At 35.4% G+C, this 25031-nt stretch overlaps 1 protein-coding gene across 4 annotated transcripts in view; it reads left to right on the top strand.

The window, feature by feature from the left end:
- Positions 1 to 25031, top strand: part of LOC113494407 — a 187635-nt gene that overhangs the window by 146383 nt on the left and 16221 nt on the right. For all 4 annotated transcript variants that reach the window (XM_026872726.1, XM_026872725.1, XM_026872727.1 and 1 more), the window contains 2 exons: positions 18697 to 19375; positions 20214 to 20451. In XM_026872726.1, coding sequence (XP_026728527.1) covers positions 18697 to 19375; positions 20214 to 20451 — 917 coding nt within the window. The remainder of the gene's footprint in view (positions 1 to 18696; positions 19376 to 20213; positions 20452 to 25031) is intronic.

Consider the following 25031-nt stretch of genomic DNA (forward strand, 5'->3'; position numbering starts at 1 on the left):
AGTTTACACATATCATAACTCTCCTTCTTACTTCATTACTCTCCTTCTCTCCCGACTTACGTCATTGGCTTAGATATAAATTTACTGTCTGTTCGTCTGTCCGTCTCTGTCACCTGGTCTTATTAAATGAACCTTAATAACTGGACACTTGAAATTTCTAGAGACTACTAATTGTAGTAGACAATTATAATTGCCGCTAGAACGGTTAGGTCATGAATTTGATAGTTAACCAATTAGTTTTTCTTCACCCTGTGTACGAGAATTTTTAGTGTTGCGAATCCGACTCAAAGATCAACGGTTTTTTTGTCTTCATCATTTTGTTTCATGCGCTCTCTCTATCCCTCTCATATTAAGCCTATCCTTCTAAAACGGTGATAAATATTTTTTAAACATGACGTCATCAGCTGTCACAATATCTGTCCATGAATAAACGTTTGAGTTCCATTTGAGGCGAGACGCCAACCGTATCGATTTGTTTTCCTCCGAGACAGTCTCTTCAGTCCTTAATAGAGAGAGATAAGCTAACTACTGTTGGTTTAAGATATCTTCAATTAATCCGTTTCTGTAAATTCAATTTAAGTTAATGTCATTTCGACTTAATGAGAATGATTCGAGTGCAAATTGTAATTAATTTAATTTGTTTTGGAAATCCTTCTTAATTAATATTTGTTTGGTTAAGTTAGTATGTATCAAATAACACTAAAACTGAAACCGGTTGGACTGGTAGCCGACCCCAACATAGTTGGGAAAAGGCTAGGCCGATGATGATTTTGATAGTATTTAATTGAGTTATTCCCTCCTCGATTTGCTTTCTTTTTGCCTTAACTGTCTTCCTTTGTGCTATTAGGGTAATAACCTTGAAATAGCCTGAAATACCCTTGAACATTTGTATTAATCTTAGTAATTATATTGATGCAATTAAAACAATTTGTTTGTATCGCACAAATACGTAAATTACTTTCACAGACCCTTAATGCCTGCTAACCTCTTTACAAAGTTCAACCGTAACGATACAGAGATGTGGATTGTGTTTTGCACACAACCAGAATTACTGATGTATTTGGTAAGAAACGTATCGAATACTGGAAAGTAATTGCAACGTCGCGGCGCTCGTAAAACGGTTTACGATCGTATCGGACGGGTGAATCGTACGGATCGGTCGGGGCGGTCGGATTGCTCGGGTTAGCAGGAAAGTCGATTGATTCTAGAAATATGAAACAATTGGAAGCGTTCTTAGAATTTTTTGGAATGAAAAATTAATTTTACGGGTAGAACAAAACGTTTTTTTTTCAATTTAGACAGATTTTGTTATTTTGTTCAATTCCAAAAAAGAAGCAATGTGTTTTTCGCATTTTTTACTTTTCTAAATGTCTCTACGTAAGAGTGACAACGTATTGTCAGTGTAGTACCCACTGTAGCTTTAACATTGACAACATGAATCTAAATTAGAAGAAACGTAGCGAAATTAACTCATAAAACGATGTTAAATAAAGAGTTTGAAGACTTACTACGACAAAAATAAAATTCCAAATTCATCGCGACAGATTCTATAAAATCCTATTACAAAACTCTTTCCTAATAAAACAGCTTTAAAGTCAAACTGCAATTAGTGAACAAAGCTTAAGCTTATTAAATAAACCGACGCTACAATATAAAACACGGTCCAGTATCGCTTGGCCGGGACCGGTAAAGAATTAACGAGTATTGATCGCGCTAACCGTATTAATTAACCGTTGTAACTAACAGGCCGTAAACGCGATCTCATTTAACTGGACCAGATAATCCCATGGAGAACCAATCGGTATAAAAGGGATACGCTTAATGATTGGTACTTTTTATCGAGTTCGTAGTCGTTGCGTAGCACTTCCGTAGCATTCTCGTAGCGTCCGTAGCAGTTCGTAGCATTCGTTTATTTAAGTTTTTAAGTGTATGATTAGGACTCACTTTGCTGTTTATAATTTGTTACTTCTTTTTCTGAATGGCAATTATTTTTAATTAAGTTGTAAGTTTCAGGTAAGTAGCCTTTAATAGTACCGTAAAATTTCAAAATATCACATTATTTATCAATGTCTAAAAAGAAATCGTTACCAAGCACTAAATAACAAAAAAATAACATTTTTACCAGCCACAAAAATGAAACATAAATATTAATCCCATAACAGACACCAATTTATTATTAGGTCGAAACATAACCTGAAAAAAGGCAGACTGTCTGAAAAAGTGCTTCATGTGTCAGGTGTGCCCGGCTAGGTCAGTCTAAATATAAGGCTAATCAATACAACCACCGCGTCACTTACATTGTTACAGGGATGGTCAGGTGATAAAAATATGAAATGATAGGCTTGTGTGTAATAAAGACTATGAAAAATATAATTTTTGTAGTAGCGGTATAGTCACACTAATGTTATTAATGTGAAAGTTTGTGAGTGCGTTTGTATGTATGTTTATTACCTGTTCACACTCAAATTACTGGACCGATTTCGTTTAAATTTGGTATGGTGATAGCTTGCACCTTGGATCAGCACGTGCGCTTTTATCCTACAGTGTTAAAGATGGGTGATGTTTTTTGCAGATATTACCGACATCCAAGCAAGTGAAGCAACAGATTTGTATTTACAGTTTCTGAAAGTCTTATTAATGCTTCTTAATTTTGAGAAATTACTAAGAGTATGACAATAACAATGGACACGATTGGAACTTGAAATTGTTCACTACAAGTTACGCTTTTAGATTCCATTACATACAAATACATTCTAATAAAATTACATAAAAAAAATTACCTAGTACATTTATAGACTACATTCAACTAAATTTATATATTAATACAAAATAAAATGTAGAGCAATCCATTCAATTAATTTCTCTACAATATTATCTTTCATGCAGCTCTATTTAGTTTCAACACAGTTCAGTTCAGAATATAATATAATCTATTACGACTAGAATATTCTATTTCCTTTATAAACTACTTAGATACATACTTACTACCCCGCGCAACTCAGGCTGAAGTTACTTGATAGTGATAAGTAATTGGTTTCGATGATGTTTTTTTTATGTTTTTTATTATTATTACTGTACTTTTTTTTTGTTACTACTTAATATCTTCTACTCTTCAAAGTTGTTTAATTTTACTCCTTTTTATATAACAATATTGTACCTGTGAATACTGTGAAGACTTTCTTTATTTTTTTTGTAATTGTTGTGCACGTCTATAATTGATGTAAACACTAGTTTTAAGATTCGTGTAATGTTTATTTTTATGTTTGTGTTTATGTTGTTGATGTGCCTAAATAAATAAATAAATACTTAAACATAAAACACGATACTTGGAAACTAAGATAATACTGCAGCAACTATTATATTAGCTCCAACTAAACATGTTTTGATGAACATGCTTCAATCGGTAGCTCTACCTCGCGTTTCTGTATAGAACACAGGAAACACCCCCTTTACGCCCTACTCCTATGTTACTCTCTGCATATGAGAGAACATCCATTAATTAAGGCCACGTTAAGGATATTAATCATTTAAAGCGAAGTTTCTTCTCAATACTCAAAATTTTATTTGCACTCCACAATGTATACATTTGGTCTTGACAAAATAAACTTAAGAGTAACAATCGTGGACCCTGTCGGGCACGGCTTCTTGTAAGTTTAATATTCTAAAATGAAGACGTTGGCTAATTAAATAAAAAAGTATGTTTTAGACGATTAAAAAATATCTCTTTGACTATATTGTATTATTTCAATTCAAGTGCATATTAGGTTTATTTTACCTTTACATTGAAAGTGACTATTTAACGTTAGAAAGTTGAACATCGCACGTATTTCAACTCTGCTTGTGGGAGATCCAATAATAAATAAATTAAATGAAAAACTAATACTCATTATCATATATTTAAATGAAACCACACTCAATATTACAATTGTAAAAACAAAGGAAATATCATCGCAAATAGTTGTAACAGTTACAGAGACAAAACGAGAAATCACATGACGTGAATCCGAGTGACGTAATTAACGTAGTTCTCCTAACCCGACGTTGTAAGCCGGGGTACTCGGTTATGTTGTTAACTTAGCAAAGCTCGAAAATGGTTTTTGTTTTCAGTTAGTTAATTAATTTTATACATAAGTACAGTCAGCAACACTTAGTACATTAGAAAAATAATATCTATATATACTTATCTATACTTCTATACTAATATATAAAGCTGAAGAGTTTGTTTGTTTGTTTGTTTGAACGCGCTAATCTCAGGAACTACTGGTCCAAATTGAAAAATGTGTTGAATAGACCATTCATCGAGGAAGGCTATAGGCTATATAACATCACGCTGCGACTAATAGGAACGAAGATATAATAGAAAATGTGGAAAAGACGGGGAAAATTCTAACCACGTGGACGAAGTCGCGGGCAACAGCTAGTCTTTAATATGGAGTGGCCAACTAAGTAACTTGAACACTTAAATTCTCCCAAAATCTGAAGAAAACGGGTTGTTTTTAAGCATTATTGTCAGTTTGTATATGTATATGATTTTGTCCATCGAATTTTACTGCTAACTAAACAGTCAAAATCAATTACAAATCAACTACTTACACAATCAATTTCAATAGGTTAGGTTACATCTACAGCATCATAAGTTTTACATTTAAAGTGTAAGTAATTTTAAAGTACTGAACACCAATTTATTTATGTAAGAGTGGCTAAATACCAGCGCTATGAAGGAGAGTGCTCGATCTGATACAGCATAAGTTGACCCACCTCCTTTTGTTTCTACTTTCAGGACTAACTCAATTGTTTCTGCGATAATTTTAGTAGCGATAAAAGTATCTATTTTTAATTCATTATCAGCTATTAGTATCCCACTACAGGGCAAAGGCCTCATTTCCCTCCTTCCAGTTACCTCGGTCTATGGCTAATAGCTGCCAGTTTCGTGCGAAAGAGTCGAGTTTGTCTCACCATCTTCTTCTACTTTAATTTTATTTTTTCATTTTATATAAAAACAATTAGGTACCTGAACTAATAAAAAATTCGCTTGTAATAGGATTGTGTTACCCGCTCACTTTTGCCGACGGTACATATTAACTTATTAGAGAAATGTTTGTAATACATGTTCGTATAATGTGGCCTGCATTAGGTTATGTTTAATGAGGATGTAAAACTAGTTACTACAAATGTGTGGTTACCAGACTAAATTATAATATTATTGGTAAGCAGAATAAAACGAAAGAAATGATCACCCATCTTTATAACCGAACCAAGAAATACTTAACTACGATTTTTAATTGTATCGCGTCAGCAGTATTAAAACAAAAACTGTCTAACCATATACATGACATACAGCCAAGTACACCTAGAGTCAAAACTGTAAAGTTTTAAAAGAGCCTGAAAACGGGCTTACTTGAAATAAAATAATTTGATTTTGAACGTAGTGGCAGACAGCAGAGCCTTATTAACAGGATTCCGTTTAAATAACTCTTGGTTACCGAACAAAACACAATGAAAGTCAACGTATACGGTTTACCCAATATACAGCCTACATCTCTAATCCTTGGGGCTACACGTATGACGTCACAGAGCTTACACCTCGTCACATTAAGATCGTAGGGGGACCATCAGGATATAGATCAACCAACTTACCATGAGACTCTACAACCTGGACTCTTGGAATTGTAGAAGTGAGACGCCGCTACGGAATGTAGAGCTCTGTCTCGTTCCAACTGTTGCGACACGTCCGATTTGATGGTTTCATAGTACAGGGTGAGCTCATCGTAATCTAGATTGATGACGCTATGGATCAGTTCCTCTGATTAACGTTTGATTAATGATTTTGACGATAGACTTGGACAATGTTATTGTATTTGTGTTTATGCTAAAATTGGTTTCGGTTTCAAGGAATATTTGTCTTGGTTTGGTCTATTAATTTTATACCATTGTTAAGTGTTTGATTTGAACAACCGAAACCTATTACTAAGCTTCAGCTGTTATAACTAAGTTTCGGCTGGTCCGTCTGTCTGTCACCACGCCACGGATATAGTTATATCCGTGGCATGGTGACAGACAGACGGACCAGCCTAAACCTACTGCCTAGTTAGGCAGTAGGTACGAAAAATTATAAAAATGAATGTTAAGTAACGGTTAGGACAATCATTAATTGTATGGGTGACCCCATCTTCTTTCAGATGCAATCTCTGAAAAACAAATACAAATTCTTTTATAGTCATACTTCAATTGAAGTGACTTTACGGGTACATTACTTTTTATCCATCTCCAGAAAAGGTCACAAGGATCGAGAAATAATTATGTAACGTGAATCCGAGCTATATATCACGGTAATCCCGTATCTCCACAGATACGAGCTGAGCGATAAATAAGAGCCTTCCGATCAAAATTATGTAACCTACCAACTTATTCTGGACCAATCGATTGTAAAGGTTTATGTAAAAACGCAATGGGTACATTTGAGATTTTTTTGGTCTGATTTTTTACTCGACAGATTTTCGTTTGTTTTTCAAGGAAAAAGAACTGGCAATTTAAAAATAGTTCTATGACTATTGTACTAAAATATCACAATCTGACGACAAAAAATTAAGTACCTACAATAAGGTCATGAAATAATGGTGTAATTTAACAAGTCATAAGAATACTACAAACTAAGGCATTTGAATCTGATCTGAATACTAAGATACTTTTGACAAAGCAAGTTTCGTATATTTCTCATAATATGTTAAAAAAATACGTACGCAATTTGCACTAAACACAGGGCCAATAAATTCAATAACTACAGAAAAAGGTTCCTTTACCTTTTTCTTGCAATAAATCGCAGCATTTTTTCAAAGCTTCCATTCCAACCAGCTACAGCACTCTCACAGCAAAAACTGCAAGTGATAGGTGTTTTTATTTCCCCATCGCAGTTTATTCTCGGGGTAACATTAATCTCGTACAGTTAACTCCAAAAGCGATTACAAACAGACCGGTATTATGTACAGGCGAGGTCACAAGTTTTCTTGAACTTTTACTCTGTTTATTTTGTAATATTTGTGAAATAAGTAAATCTACGTTATGTCTACAATTAATATTTTTGTCAAAATGTTAGGTTTTCAACTCACGTAGCTTTTTTCAGTTATTTACAGTGGAAACCATTGGATTTTTTTGTCTGCTATTAATATAGTATTTGTCTCAAAACAAGAGTTTGAATGAATCTCATGACTATTGTCTTGTACTTCGAGGCATAAAAAATGATACCAATTTCTTTTTTTATGAAAACGTAGAGTCTCTATCCAACCCCTTAATATTGCGTAGTATCGCAGGTTGATATTCAACACGGTTGACATTGAATAGTGTTATAAGCAGAGGGGTTTCAGTCAGGGGATGTGGCGACAAATTGCTTGCGATTTACTTGTCGTTTATCCGGTGAGCACACGCGAGGGGTTGGGATTGGCTCATGAGATATTATGCAGTTATCTGTTGGAGTGATGTGGGGTCGGCCTGAATAGGTATATTATGGTTTGGTAACTGAAATACTGTACAGTGTAGTTTGGGGTTGGATTTTGAGTGTTTTGTTAAGCAACAGTTGATGTCTGCAGTTTTACAAAATATTTGCATGTTATTTTGACAACTTACACATAATATTTTGTAAGATGTTGATTGGATTATACTCATAGCAATCAATTATTATTATTATGTGCCTCAACTTCAAAGGCTTCAATCAAACTAACATGGCTATTTGGCATGTAATAATTTTATATAAATTTCGCGATTAAAATTCTTACAAATATGAAATAATTTTGCTGTTTTTATAATATATACCTCATCGACAATAAACTAAAATACTTGTAACATGAAAAGCCATGTATCAAATTAAAATAAAAAAAAAACAACAAATAAGACTCGGTAGTAAATAAAAATGATTACTCTACATCACTACGAAAACCAACAAACTATTTCTCACGTAACCTTAAAGTACCACATTAGTGTCATGTGGAACCACTCCCATAAATAAGTTTTCCAACAGTAAGCTAGACAAAGCGACATGCACCTCTATTATAAGTTCCTTATCCAGGTTTGCTACGGTTGTGGGAGCAAGATGGCGCTCTACATTTCTCGTAGCGTCTCTTTCTTATACAATAGAACTGATTAACAAGCTTCCAGTACAAGTTCAAGCCTGGTTATAGTTTTACAAGGGAGAGGAGCTTATAATAACATTATAGGTGTAAACACTTAAATGTTAAACTGTAACTCTTGCCTAGATTTGAGGATTGAGAAATTTGAGGATCTTTATTTTTATACCTTTCTCAGCTGGACGAGTTCAAAGTATTTGTTTTCGAGTCAATAAATTTCCGTTCCGATTTATTAGAGTTTCTTTTTAATGACAAGGGAAACTAGAAATGCTAAAATACAGCAAATTATAATTCTAAAAATACAAAAGCATAACTAAAAACTATAAAATTGTATGAAAAATGTGTCGAGAGAGAGAAAAGGTGAAAGTCATGTCAGGATCGCAGTAAATGGAAATCCGTTGTCTCTACTCTCCCTCTGGGGTTAACTGTGACATAACACTGTAATGCATATAGATAATATTATGTAAAAGTACACATTATACACTTTGTATATTACATTCGCTACAAAGTTACACACACTCTAATACGGCTACAAAACCGAAGCCCACGTACCTAGGATCTGCTACGAACATGCTACGCCGCTACGAAGTACACGTCGACTTTTTTTGATGAAGTTTCTTGTAGGTACATAGCAACTAAATATTTACTATAAATTTTTAAACAGCGTTACTATTACATACAAACCAAATACTCTTGTGAACTCTGAGATTGTTCATGTCTGATCATTTTTGAACCCTAATGACATTATATACTGTTTTTAAAACAAACATGCAATCTATCCAACATAACTTTTTATGATTCTCTCTAAATACTCAACTGAACCTCGTAAAACGTGTCATAATGCCTACTTTCTGACACTTTGTATTAAAATCGATGGAAATATTCAATGTCTGAAGTGTAACGACAGTTTTATGCGTTTACTTTGATCGTAAACTTGTAATAACAACGGTTTAAGCTAGAAACAAGTGTTTTGAAGGAAAAACATTAAAATTCCAACATCAACGATCAAGATTGTCCTTTGATAAGTGTTTACCGATTATATAACTTTCTTTGGTAAAGCTATTTTTTACCAGAACTAGCTTTTTTTATCTCACGACTGGGAAAAGATTCTTCTTGTTTGACACCAGTTTTTATATGGGCCTTAACTCACCAATCTATACTTCTATACTAATATATAAAGCTGAAGGGTTGGTTTGTTTGTTTGAACGCTAATCTCAGGAACTACTGGTTCAAATTGAAATATTTGTGTTGAATAGACCATTCATCGAGGAAGGTTTCAGGCTATATATCATCACGCTGCGACTAATGGGAGCGAAGATACATAGGAAAATGTGGCAAAAACAGGGCAGGTATAAATAATAACTTATATCTTCTAACCACGCTTACGAAGTCGCGGGCAACAGCTAGTAACTCATAATTCGTGAATTGATCAAGCACTAATTATCTGGAAATAACAGTACTAAGATAAGTGTCCCGTTAATTAGATATGTAAGTGCAACAGTAGCCGAGTGGATGAGTGAGAGTGAGAGATCCACGAATGTTTATCCTGTTGGTCTAGTGGTTAGTGACCCTGACTGCTATACCGGAGGTCGTGGGTTCGATTCCCGCCCAGGACAAATGTTGTGTGATGAGCATGATCATTTGTTCTGGTGTCTGCGTGTAATTTATGTATAATATCTATGTATTTAGAAATATATAAGTAAGTTTATCAGTCTGTTGTCTGGTTACCATAACACAAGCTCTGCTTAGCTTGGGATCAGATAACCGTGTGTGAGTTATCCTAGGATATATATATTATACTTGATTATTTGTGTAGCGAGTGACACGAATAAAAAATTCGTAATATTGGGAGTCGTTTTTCATTAACGATCTTTACACAAAAAATCTATCGATTTCAAATTACATTACCATTTGTCATACGTATTAAAAACTTAGGTCTATATCCCCAGGCCCTATAATATTTTTAAAATACATTTTAAATAACTCAACTTCTTTATATGACTCTCCTAGACCAGACCAAAAGATAAAGTGAGAGGTGAAATATAAAAGTCAAATAAAAAGCTTCGCCGGCCATTTTTCTTATCTTCCAAATTACGCGCCGAGATAATTTTTTAGGGTCTTTATTATATTAAAATTCATGAATAAATGTAATAAAATGAAATGTCGGTTATTTGAGCATTCACTCTCGAGGGTTGTAACTTGCTATTACGCATTGTATCTTTATACCCTCTGTGTAAAAGTGGTGGTCGTCAAAGCAAGATTGCATTTATTGCCTGTTAGTGAATTAATAGGCCTTTTAACGAGTTCTGTGAAAAAATAAATAAATGCGGACAACATCACATACATTGTTCTGAACCCAAAGTAAGTTGCTAAAGCACTTGTGTTATGGAATTCAGATACAACGAAGGTAGCACAAACAACCAGACCCGGGGCAATGTAGAAATGAATTTTTACATTGACCCGACCGGGGATCGACCCGGGACCTCAGAGCTAGCAATACCTTGAAACCGGTGCGTACGCCACTCGACCACGGAGGTTGTCAAAGTGTGAAGATTCGACAATGTTCTTTACAATTTTTTCACTACAGAAGAAATATAACTTAAAATGTTTATGTGTTTTTTGGAATTCTGCCGATTTAAGACTTCAATAATAGGCAGTAGTTGTTATAATGGGATGGATGCAACGGGTAAAAGGCAAGAAGAATTTTGCGAATAAAGGGAGTGATAAAATTGTGTGATGCATACTATAGGAAATTTAATACTTTATTCACTGCTTTAGACATATTTACTTCAGACAGACAAACATTTCAATACAAAATATTATTATTTGAATAGTCCCTAAAAATGTTATCTTTAAATATTCTCGTCATTTCTCCGCTTACTTAAATGGGCATAATTCCCGAATCCAAATATTATTCTTTCGGCAAAAAGCTTCAACGTGACTTTACTCTTCACGTTTGAAATTATGTAAATTTAAAACGGGGTGCCTACCATCATCACACGGAAAAAGATTGCTGTAATTGTGGAAGCAAGAAGGTTATATACAGTTTGTATTAAAAACCACGTAAGAAGTTGTAATGTAGTGTACTTAAATAGGTACTTAAAATCAAAATCAAAAGTTTTTATTTGAAGTAGGCCGTTTTCCAGGCACTTTCAAAACGTTAAGGTGATGGCTCTAGTTGCGCGGTTCCAAAGTATCACTCTTATTTAGAAGAGCCGGCAAGAAACTCCATAACTCTATCGGACTTATCTATTGGACAAATAAGATACTAAAAATAATATATTTTTGGATCAAATCAAATAATTTTAAATAATATCGTACAGAAAAACTATGACGGCACTAAAAACTAAAAATAATTTGATAACTACACACTGTTTGTAAGTAATGTTAAAAAGATTATAATTTAATAATGTTTAATTTAATATTTTGTGTTATGTGTAATTAAATAGATTTTAATTGTATTATCTCGATTGTTGTAATTTTATTGAATTGTCTGAGATAACACTTTTGTACGTGTATGTCACTGTAATATTTATTTTTTATTTATGTCAATGTAGTATGTACCAGTGTCTACTCGAAATTTGCATACCGATTGAGCGGTGAGGTATGCATGTACGTTATGTAATTTACCAAAACACCTGTACCTAATACCGTGTCTCTGCAAATAAAGATTCTTATTCTTATTCTTATTCAAGCTTATTGAGTTAGTTCAGGATACTACTGGTTAATGCTATGGCAAAAAAACTATATTTTAATGTTATACAGTTTCTCTGTTTTTTTCTGTCTGTCTAACACGTCTGGCAAGTACATCAAGGATCGGACAGAGTTTTTCAAACATACTGTATATGTGTAAAACTGATTTTTTTCCTCCGCAACAATGTTTTGAAAAGGTTTTAGTAGGCCTCCAGCGAATGATGAACGATTAGACTGACACGCTTTGTATTATATGAATGATTTGGTTTACACACACATGCGCGCCGGCTTTTGAAGTGAATTCAATTTGTCAGAACCTTTCATTGAATGCTCTGTTTATTTTGGAATTGAAAACATGTTTTGCTAAAATGTAAAATGATTTTTTGACTTATATTTGATAATTTGGGTTCTTACATTTACAGTTAAGTGTTTAATGCATAAACCTTTATTGATGTTGTGCGAAAGTTTGGGTGTTTGTTCCCCTTTCACGCAGAAACCACTTATTGGATTTCTACAAAATTTGAAACACAGATAGATTTTTTTCTGATTTTATGTTCCCGAGCGGAGACGCTGGAAACAGCTAGTCCATCATAAAATTATAATGGAATAATACAATTACTTCAATAAATATGTTATGAAGTCACTCCACCTAATATTCAATTAAGGTAATAACTAAAGTGATTTATAATTCAGAACAGGAAACCATAACCTTTGGGACTTCCTGCAGAGAGTAATTTAGATAGGATAAACTTTATCCTAGCTTACAACACTTTAATTATCATAAACGTTTGCATAAATTATATTTAAATTAATTTATATTTATACGTCTTCTGTGCGATGGAAGTTAGTTTGCAGATTTCAGGTGTAATTTTTTTCACGAATTATAAAATTCCGTGCACAAAAGCGTCTCGTTAGCTAACTCGGGTATATTTTAATCAAATAACCAAAAATATATTAAACTACTTGCATAAATAACTGTATCTATGAAATTATTATTGCAAATTAAATTATACAAATCCATAATTTTTCGACACTTCATTTTCTAAATAATTTAATCTTCGTAGAATTAAGTGGTAAAGAAAAAATCATACATCACCTTGTTTTTCGCTAGTGTCAATGCATTTTATTTCCTTTCACTTCCGAGCGATGGTCTATACAAAGCTACAATTTCAACAGTTCAATTATCATGAACAAACATAGAAAGTAATAAACGTCATCGTTATTCAAATTATAGAGAAATCTATTTTTGAAACAAAGAGTTTCTTTAAACTTTTTTAGTTATAAAATAAAATGTAAGATTTTCTTTCTTTATAATTCAATATTCTAGTCGGAGTCGACGCTCTATTACACTTGATTTAATAGGTAGGTAAATCTTTGTTATTTCTTCTGATAACATTCATTCGAGCATTTATAATAAAATCATGGCGTTTATCTTTTGTTTAATGGTTAAGTAAGTCTTTGCTCCAAGAGTTAACTTCTAAATTTTTTAGAGTTGCTCACGCGTATTTATCGGGATCGCCCGACTAATTTTTTACCTAACTCTCTATCTATAATTACAAAATATGTTCTAAAATTAATATTCTCACGAATACACACTTTGTAATATGGTACATTACACTCTATAGCATCGGTTGGAACCCACCTTAATAGACAAATAGCTGTCAGTATAATATGATAATACATTAAGTGGACTACTAATAACTAATGCAATGTCAATCACTCTATTGTTTGCGAGAGTTAATGAACTCCAATAGGGACTAATTTAAAGTACAATGCGGTTAATATTATGTAAGTAACAAACGGCTAACTATAGGCTAGTAAATATATTTTGGAGTAGTAATTAAAACCTAACTTTTTAAGTATGCATGACTAGCCGATTGGTATAGGTCACCATGCTAATCACACAGTGCGCGATGAGTCGCGCGTTCGAACCCCGCGTAATGCAAATATGAACATTGAATTTTTGTGAAATCCCGAAGGCATAAAGGCCAAATTTGCTTAGTCCGGGAGTCGTTTATAAAAAAAATACGAATTAAAGCTTAATAAGAATTAAAAAATCCTTATCTTTGTACCAGTAAATGCTGCTTGTTCATGGTGTTAAAAATAAATACAATAGACTTGGTTATAGTAATGTAGTAAAATGGAAATGGTCTTATTTGTTAAAAAAAAAACCCTCAAAATAATACAAAAAAAACGTTTTCAAACCGTTCAAGAAAAACACGTTTCCAGGAACAAAATCTAAACTTTAAAATAACAAAGTCACCGCCTTGTACCCGCGTCGCCAGCTTTAAGCGATCGATCGCAACACCGATCAGAGCTTAATCCTTGTGTAATCGAGTCGAGCAAATTGAAGCTCAACAGCTAAGCTCGAGTCTAACCGGCACGATACAACACCGATATCTTATGATACTGTGTTTTTACCGCAAATGTTAAAGAAAAATAACTGTTTAGTTGTTATTTTTACTGCAGTAGGGCTATTCGGCCAGCACGTGTTGCAATGCAATGCAGCACCACGTGTCTGTATTAAACGCGGCTGACGTCACCCGGCGGTTAGGTTTAGTCAGTAAGAGTCTGACACTGCCCGTTCCCTCTCCCGAGGGGATGGGCGACTATGAGGATTCCCCCGCCATACCAAAAAAGGGCTATTCCGACAGAATCGAGGGTTGATTCCCAACACTAGCGTCATATTGTGCAGTGGCACGATTGAAATTAAATCACTTTCGAGAGTCGACAGATTTTTGTTCCGCTTTGACTGCTTTCAGGCCTTCTCTTGAAGGACCTCCTCCTCCTCTGACTAAAAGTAAATACATCGATGTATTGACTTCGGTAACATCATTAACATTATGAAAATCAAATTTCGAAACTTCAGTCGCATTTTTTAAGTTCAACTATTTAACACCTATATTATTATTCGGTATTATTAAGCAGTGGCTTGCACAATCATGATTGGATGAACAGTCAGTCTCGCGGGTCCGACTTGCAACTGACTGGTTTTATTTTTGTTAACTATCTATGCATCACAATGTTTGTCGAAAAAGACTTAAACGCATCTTGCTCCTTGCTTTTCTCCCAAAATATTTTGAAACAAAGATATTTTTTCATTTTATTTTATATTCTTCCTCAAAGATCCCAAGGTCGTTCTTGTCTCCCATATATTTCAAGAAACTGTTCCCTGCCTCCCTCTAGAGTAAACTAGAACAACTGTTAAGCTCCCCCAATTAGGTAGCACAACTACTACGTCCAGTAAAGTTTACATGAACTTGCGCGTTCAGTTCCCACTGCGCTTAGGGTTGCCAGTTTACCATTAATGGATTTATTTGATGAAGGCTGGGACAAACTGCTAAAGGTAAATTAAAACTTCAAGTATAGTTGCATATACTCTCATATATTTTTCTTTGACATTGTCGTTGACACTCAAAAAACTCTTACAAGCAACAACTTTTTCGTGGCTTAATCGATTTTATTATACTTATCGTAGAAAACCGCACATAATTCACCTTAAATACGAGTAAAATACTTCATTGAAATCGTTTAATCTGGTCGAGAGTTATGTTGCCAAAGAAAGATGGACAGGCAATCAGTTCAGAATCGTAAACCCCTTTCTTGCGAGGGTAAAAGTAGGTAGCTACTACAAAATTAAATAATGTGCATCAAATATTTTCCATTTTCTCCGGTCCGCGACGAAGGTGGTGTGATGATCTAGTCAAATACGCGGGGCGCACGTGGCCGGAACTTGCACAGAATAGAGAGGTGTGGAAGAGAAAGGGGGAGGCCTTTGCCCAGCAGTGGGATCAAAAGCAGGCTATATAAAAAAAATCCATACCCGCGTGACAACCCTAAACCGCTTCACTCAAAGAATAGTTCCCGAGTTTTATTCGTTTGAAACTTTCCATAGTTTCTGACGTTTCTACTGTTATAGAATTTATCTTTTATATTCTCATACATACATACTTTCAAAGGGTTTGCAATACTGAAAGGTTCTTTGTTTTACAGTGAAATATTATATTATTTTATTTAAATGTCGATCACAAAGTAATTAGACTGGTATTTTAAATTTATCGATATATTTTGATATTTATTATTTGACTTAAACTGCAGATATATGTATGTTTTATAACCGCAGTAAACGTGAATATTATTTTCATACAAAATAGCATGTATTTATTCATATGCTTTATAATTATTTATTTAATATCGGTTGATTGGGTCTGAAACTAGTCGGGTTATTCCGAAAATATGCGAGAGTAATCCGTTATTAAATAAATATGGAAAACGGAAAAGTTTTGTAAACATTTTTTTCACAATCAATTGGAATTGAACATCTATATATACTAATATATAAAGCTGGAGAGTTGGTTTGTTTGAACGCGCCAATCTCAGGAACTACGGTTCAAAGTGAAAAAATATTTTTGTGTTGAATAGAACATTTATCGAAGAAGGTTTTTTAGGCTATATATCATCACGCTGCGACTAATAGGAGCAAAGATACAATGGAAAATGTGGAAAAAAACAGAGAAAAATTATTCATCTTCGAGATTCAGACAACCGGATTACTACAAAGGGTTACCCCGGTACACAGAAGGCAAAGGCAGGAACCTGGATGAATTTTAGTCAGTAAAACTCTGACACTCCTTTTCACTCAATCAAAAGCGACAGGAGTCATTTGATAATACTCTGTCCAGAAAAAGAAACGGATTTGCAACATGGCTTCAAACACTTTATGAGCTTAGCGAACCTATCACTTTACTGAGAAGCCCAACAGTCATAACACCAATCCATTACTGCTAATTATCCACGATGAGACTCTTAACATCATGTCCGTTTTTTCAGTTAACCTCCCCAACCAAACTCCGATAAAAGCAAACCTTTAAAAAATAATTTACTTAAGGAAAACTCCACACAGTTGCGAAGTAAACAAGAAGTAGCAGAACTTAGATTAATAGTCGTTCGTCGAGTAATAGATAGCTGTACGTGGGTCTAGCTGAATACAAACTGACTGGGTCAGGGCCCGCGACACTGTTAGCTCACGAAATGAATGAAACTATTCACATTACATTGAAAAACGGTGGGATCTTGTCTATAAAGATGCTTTTTCTATGAAAAATGTATGGTTTAGGTCCGTTTAGCTTTAGTTTCTGTCTCTCTGGAGACATTCAGGTTAGTCCAAGGGTGTTAGCTGAAACTTCAGCCAATCAATCAATCAATTTAGCCCATCGAGGTCTACTGCTGGACATATGCCTCCCTCAAGTTGCGCTTTAAAACCGGATCCTTCACCTTCTGAAACAAGTCCGAGCTAGCTACCATGTTTACGAAACTTGAGTAAAACTAGTCCAAGATATCGCGTGAGTTAATAAAGTACCCAATAAAGTCAAAACACAACCACTAACCCACTTGCTGCAGTACCTAAAATAGCAAAGATCTACTCTTTTTAGGATATAAATCTGGCCAAGAATACTTTCAATCTACACGACGCATCTTTAGTAAAACCACCGCCATGAGTGAAAAAAAGTACTGTAACAAAAAAGGTCATAAGTCTGTCCGTTTAGAATACGTTCAATTTTTAAAACTTTCTTATCCTAACCTAACCACACGAATCAACACATCTGCAGGCAAAGTCATAGGCGAAAGCTATCATAAATCTAACATGTGTTTATGATATAAGTTAGTGCTAACCTCGTCGATATCCCGCCGGAAGAGTGATTACTGCGCGATATTCGGCTCAAGTTTTATGACCGACATATTTCTATCGTAAAGGTCCTTGTATGTGTGTGTGTGTGTGTGCATTTTTGTTTTACGACCATTTTACGATGTCCGTCAGTTGTCAGCTATGGAGACGTTGAGTGCATCCCCAGCTTAGTTATAGTTAAGTTTTAATATTTTTAGCTAGGTCATGCAATAAGGAGTAAATAAGTCTTCTTTTTGCGTGTGGTTGTTGTTTGGCACGGCACCTACACACTTATTTTGATATATTTTTTAATAATTATATTGTAAATGGAAAGACAGCGTGCTGCTGGGGAGTTTGTTGCGCCGTTTCTTCTCTCACAGCAAAAGCACTTAGGAAGCGGTGACGGGTGGGCAAAACTGGGTGCTGTCAATGTAATTTGACCTTCAAAAAGTGCTACTTAGTAGCCTAATTTGAATAAATGACTTTTGATTTTGATTTTGATTTTACAACATCGCAAGAGTTTCATCAGCAGATCTCTGATGTAGCTCATAAAATTGTCAGTAGAACTAACTGGTTTTTTCACAATGTTAGACATTTGACTTTGCCGGTCTTAGCACGTTGTAATATGTGAAAGATGAACTCGAAGTCGAAAGTAATCTTAGCAGGTCAACGGTGATACCATAGGACTGTCACTGCAAATGTAGATAAAAAATGTTGACATTCACATTTTGATATAAAAAGTCGCAGTATTACCACCAAATTTCTCCATACGTTCAAGTTTCACTTAAACTGTACAAATATAGAAGTACGTGAAAAGTAATATGGCCGCCGCTCTACCGCAACAAGATCAATGTTACGGAATAAAATATCGATTTTGTGACGAACATGGTGTTACTGCATATTTAATGATACCACATTTGCCTCGATTTACTGTGGCATTACGATACGAATCAGTTACACGAATAAAGTTTAACAATTATGAATCTTATCGTTACAGCATTAAATTGATTTTTGAATGCCAACGAATCGTCGTTAAATATTGAAATGTTACCTCCTATTTTTATTGCTCTATCTACTACGCATATTATCTAATACGACGCTTCAATTCAATAAATATGAAAGTTCTTTTAGTAATTATTCGCCTTACAATAAATGCAAAAACGTATTGCCCATTATAATCTAGCTCACTGGCACATATCTCAAGTTGCTTGTTTGTTGCAGGTGGTCGTCATGGGCAGCAGCACCACGTCGGACAAGACAATCAACACGAGCACCGACTCCGCGGCCACCGCGCTCACCTCTGTCACCGGCACCGATGACTCCATGGAGGGCGAGCCGGACGCGCCCGAGCTGTCCGAGCCCAGCCTCATAGACGACCCCAACCCTCACCCCCCACCCAGCACTGCCCCACCCCACTATCACCGCGCCAACAACAGTAGCGACATCGAATCCCCAGCGTATACCAAACCCCAATCCGCCACCGACGTCCTAGAATCCCCGCGGCCAGGCCCAGCCCGATTCGTCTTCGACGTGCCACTACCAGACCCGAAGAGGCAAGATAAACCAAGAAACAAGACACAAACGCAAGTCAGCCAGAACAGTTCAGCGTCTACATCGATACAAATCCCTTATGATCCGAAAATGGATCCACCGAAAAGCCCAAAGGCGATTCAAACGAAATACGAAACTCATTTTAATTTTGAGCCTGATCCGGTGAAGAGGAGAGGGAGTGAGCCGAGGGTTAAGAACAAGCAGAAGATGGAGAAGGAGTATTATAAGGACGAGGTGGCGAAGTTGAGGAGGCAGTTGGAGGGGACGGAGGTGTTCACTACGACGCGGAGAAGATCGTCCGCGCACCAGCACTCTGTGCCGCCACCTTCGTCGAGAAGGCAGTCCACAGGTAACTTTTATATATCTCACGGAAGCTCCGTAGGGATCGACAACACCGAGTGGATGACTAGTACCTACACGTATAACCAAGAGACGTCTAAAATTTTCCTCTAACGGACCTTGAGGATTTTTTGTCGCCACAAGTTCGTGGCCGTAAGATCTCGGCGTAGATTTTATTTAATGTTAATTATTTTCTCACAATAACCAAAAAGGTCTTAAATATGTTATGTGTTCCTCTTCAGATAGAAATAATACTTCACGATACATAAACAACTATTGCTAATGCTTTAGGAAATTGTAGGCTATTAGCTGTGAAGGCTAAATTTAACCCTTCCGTGCTTGAAACTCATAAACCTAGTCTATTACCAGAAACTTTAAATTAGTCAGTTTTATCAAGTTCTGAAGCGAAAGTTGTTATCTGTTTGTTTTAATGCCCGATGTATAGTGATAGCTTATGAGATTAGAAAACGTTATATTTGTTGAATTGATCCATTTACTAAAATAGATATGACGTAAAAGAGTTTTTTCAGAAGACCATTCAAAAATACTAAGAAAGAGTGGAAGTGTAGGGTTTTACAGAATTAACTGTAACTAGTTTGGCACCCTACCAATTAATCAGAAAATTATGATTTCTAACTTGGCGCCCAAACTTAATTTTTTGCAGAAAACAATTCAAACTTAATAAAATAATAGTCGATTCTTAACAGAATCTTAATCAGCAACACTTTGAAAGAAGTCCTTATTTTAAACCGTGAAAAATGCTTTGCTCAGGCAGTAAAATTCTCCACCCAAACCCGATTCTGTCTTTTCACAACTTTTGGAAGGCTCATTCTTCTTCTGATCCCCAGCCGCTCAAGTCCACGTGACGGCCAACCCATTAGACTCAGCGGGCAGCACCATCCCCGCGGGGCGCACCACCATCGTGGTTCAACAGCCATCGCTCTCGCTGGACTACGGAGGCTGCGCCACCATCCTGCTCCGAGATGACGAGCGACGCAAGAGCAGAGTCTGCAGCGACCACATACAGCAACTCCTGGATGTCACCAGCCAGTTCACGTCTGAGGATCTGCATGAGTTTGATAAGAGGTTCGTTTTTTGGATGTTCGTAGATTATTGGGTGCCTTTAAAGGAGAAGTGACGTCATTTTAATAAAAAGACCAGATCTTGTATCATATTGAAAAAAAATAGTCTTCTGTAAATGGCAATTTAATTTCTAAAGTAATGAAAAAAGAACGAAAGTAGGCCTAGGAAACATATTCTTGATAACTTGACTAGTTATATTTTACTCTTCTCTTAAAAAAAATAAGCGAATTGTAGGGTCTGAGTACAACAGTCCCTAGAATTACTTATAGCGTAAATATAAGTATTCAGTGTAAACCAATGAAATAATAATTTCACAAAGCTTACATTTGTAATAACTTTTAGTACTACAGGCTAGTAAAGGCTTAATTGGATTTGCTTTCAGTGTAACGAAAGCAACCTTTACACAAAGGGTAGAAAAGCATACATTAGCATCTTGTTTTTATTTAAATGACTCACGTACCTACTAAGAAATTTAATCCATTCCACAAGCATTCAAGTCACATGCACAAAGACACCCACACGATATAAGCATTCGTGGATCACACTTATGATTTTCCTAAGCAGCAATCGAACTCGCGACACGTTTTGGCTACGGTAACCTATACTACCTTGGCTATCCGTGCATTTAAATACCAACTTCTATTTAAAAAATAAAAGTAATCTTTTAGTATTTCGGGATATGTATACCAAAGAACCTAAACAACATTTCATCCCAAAATTAAATGTATGGAAATTACATTTATTTTTGACAAGACACGTGACTATGGAGTGTAACTTTAATACATAGTAGCGATTCGTCAGCGTAAGCGATCGAGGAAATGAAAATTGTCTACCGCTAAGTCAAAAATAAATTTGTCGTAAGAGCAAGACAGCAGAATACAAAAGAGAGCCACATCTTGCTCCCACAACGACAGCAGCCGTTCCTCAACGTTCATAGTACAGGTATATGTTATTAATAGTTTCGTCCCGTTTTCAAACTATTAGCGGCCGGAGTAGATACAGAAGCCTACGGGAAATCAGCCTATATCCGGTTACAGAGGCTGCCAACACAATCTGGGGTCACTTCTACTAACTATACTAAACCGACCTTTGATTCTATGTAGTGGGTTGAAAATTTAGTGTCTAGCTTCACCAGATATTGAATTTTCAACCTCCTCTAGGCTATATTTCCTTTAAAGCAAGATTTTTCTTATGTGTTATAAGGATGATCTTTGTCTACCAGAATGGTGATAATTTTATACATGTAGGAAACTTCATTGTTCTTTTCAATGCTATTCAAAGATTAAAATCACAAAAAAAGCATCTGGACAGAAAATAAGGTACACTACAAAAAGTTCTAAGTTATGTGTCTGTCAGTCTGTAATTTCTATACACCGTGATTTTTTAGTCGTCTTACAAAAGCAGCCCAGTTCATGTATCCAATGACTAGAACACGTTCATGATAAAAAAATAGATATTTATGAGATTTGAATAAATTTAAAATGCATTTTTTTCAATATTACGATGCAATTCGTAGTTTTTTAGAAACACAGCTCTGTTGCGAGCGCGGTCCGAGCCTTGTAACAATGGTGAGGAGCGCGGGCGGCGGCGTTTTCATCATTTTTAAGAGTATATTTCAGATTTCTCTTGTTAAATTTTTCTTCGCACTTATTATCTTAGTTGATTAGAAAAAAAAATTGCGCCTAGGGATATTTTACGTCGGATACATGAACTGGGCAGCTTTTGTAAGACGACTAAAAATCGCCGTGTATATGTATAATTAGTCACTGGAAAATACTGAAAAACACTGGCACATAACAAAAACAGAGAGAGATAGCACTAATGTAGCATGACCTTCGCACGCCAATGAGACAAAGACGGCAAAAAAGAAAAATCCAATTTACCCTTCTAATTACCACTATTGGCACTTAGAAGCAAAAATAACCTTTAAAATATAGCAGAGATCGCCAACATAAAAAGGACTGAAATTGTCACTAGCTAACATTCTTCAACTTTGCCCGTCGCCCCAAGTTTGACGCAAAAACCTTTCTTTGTGACGATTTCCCTTTTTAAAAGATAAAAGCCGTTTCTTTTTTCCTTTGTCTGGGTAATTCGCTTTGCCTGCGTTTTAGGGTCGGCCTGCCTTTCTAAATGTTACGACTTTTTGGTGAATGCGACAATTATATTTCGGGTGAAAGGTTGTATAGTATACTGAGATGGAGTTTTGTTATATTGTATGTTTGTATCAAATGATACAGGAAATATTAGGACATTTTTTCTAGCTTTATTCAGAAACTAGCTGTTGCCCCCACTTTGTCCGCGTGGTTAGAAGATATAAGTTAGGAATTTTTGAACGAAAGCCCTCGAAGATTAATATTTTTCCCCGTTTTTTGCTACATTTTCCAGTATATCTTCGCTCCTATTAGTTGCAGCTTGATTTTATATAGCCTAAAACCTTCCTCGCTTAATGGTCTATTGAACAGAAAAATATTTTTTCAATTTGAACCAGTAGTTCCTGAGATTAGCGCGTTCAAACAAACAAACAATCAAACAAACTCTTCAGCTTTAAATATTAGTATAGATTAGGTCTTTAATCCTTGTGTCGTGATGGGTTTCACATATATTCAAATCACATGCACAAAGACATTAAGACTGAGGAAGGGCAATTGTTCCACAGTGTTCCACGAGGAACACACAGAGAATTGCCCTAAGCCTGGATCGAAGCCGTGACTTCGTTGCTCACAGACGGCTTATTGTGGTGACCTGTGCCACTTATTGTGAGTCATGTTGCTCAGAATTTAAATATCTATTCAACTCTAAATCCCATTTAATAGTGCAAACAAGTGACTTCTTTTCACTTCCTGACTTTGACCAATAATATTTATTACTCAACTTATATTTATTGAGGCTACAAACATGGCAGCTTTTCGAAGAATTTAAAATTCCGAGAAAACAAATCACGACCACAAAAAATGTGTTTCAAATCCAGGGGCAATCAGTCAAGATAAATACCTAGATATTTATAAAAAAACACCGACCGAATTTTATCTTCATTTTTGAAAGTCATTTCAAAATAATCACAGCGTTACCGTGCTTCAACGTAATCTACAGTACAATATTAATTAGTATCTAAATCGTTATCAGTTTCATTGATTTCCAATCTAATACTCATCGTTCATGTCAGCATACCCACGTAATAACATCCGGTTATCCGGTACTAGGAAATTGCCACCCGGATAAACTGCACTTTGCCTCATCTATTATACAACCGGCTTCCGCGTATCGGGTTAAGCTGTTATCGGCTTAAGTAATCCTGCATTACCGTAATCCCACATCCTACATTTAGTGTTTTACAAGGAGTGACTGCCTACCTGATCTCCTCAACCCAGTTACTTGGGTAACACAATAGCCCTTAGTAAGACTGTTTGTCAGGCTTTTCAGCTTCTACCCCTTACGACTGTCAAAAATGTATAAATAGCAGCCATGACCCACAATTTAAATCGCCTTTCCGAACACGTTGGAACTCATTATGACATAACGTTGTGACATGGTCACCCATATACAGAACGACCATATTAAGTGTAGATTAACCTGTGACCGATCAAATAGTGTAATTTTACAACCTCCAACAAATGTTAACCAAATAGCAATGCATTTTAACTGTAAAAACATATATCTCATATCCAGTAGAACCAATCGCTAATCTCCCGCCATTTATTAAAAACCTATCGGTTCCCTACAGCTATTTATTTCCTATTATCCGATCGGACACGAACAACTCCGATCTTTTCCGAAGTGACCCGTATTACGTATCTTGATAAACAGTAGGAATTAAATTTTGGCACCAGTCTAGAGCACATTATGATGCTTTGTTTATACCGATATCATATAGGTCTTCATAAAACATCTTCGTTTTAAGCAAGTCCAATTTGAATAATCTTTCATTTCAAATGGCCCATTTACTGAGGTTATAGAATATCTACCATCGCACTATAATAAATACGAGTGGAGTGTGAAAAATTTTACATAAATGAAACGACAAATGAAAGAAAAAATGTATGTAAAAGACGGAGAAAAGATGCGTGAACTCAGATTTAATAAAAAAAAGAATTGAAAACACCACATTTAAAACAAATCAGCACGAACGTTTTTCCAACAAAGGCGTCGATCCCGTAACACGACGCAGGCAGTAGTCATTAGCGTGTTCATCCCTCGGTTATCCATGCAATCAAAACGCTTTTTCTACTTACATAGCACCGATAAAAGCATTCTATTCGAACTGACCCAAACTGTCGGCCATATTACTAAGTTTTATTAATGTTGCCAGCGCCAGTAATCGGTGGGGCGTGGTGGGAAGCGATAGGATTGGTTTAAAAGGATATTACTCTGTTAGTGGTATTACTACATTATTATAATTTGTTTGGACTACTTTTAATTACGTAATAGAACAATTTTATATCATAAAAAATCATAACACAGTTTTTTTTGTTGTTAATTTTTTACTGCAGAAAATTGATGAAATTCGTCTATGTTTTTATTGTTTTATTGAATCAAAGACATTTGCATTTTTAAAAGAATGTTTTACTACCTATTTACCTAACTTA

The sequence above is a fragment of the Trichoplusia ni genome, chromosome 5 (genome assembly GCF_003590095.1).
Source record: "Trichoplusia ni isolate ovarian cell line Hi5 chromosome 5, tn1, whole genome shotgun sequence".
NCBI lineage: Eukaryota > Metazoa > Arthropoda > Insecta > Lepidoptera > Noctuidae > Trichoplusia > Trichoplusia ni.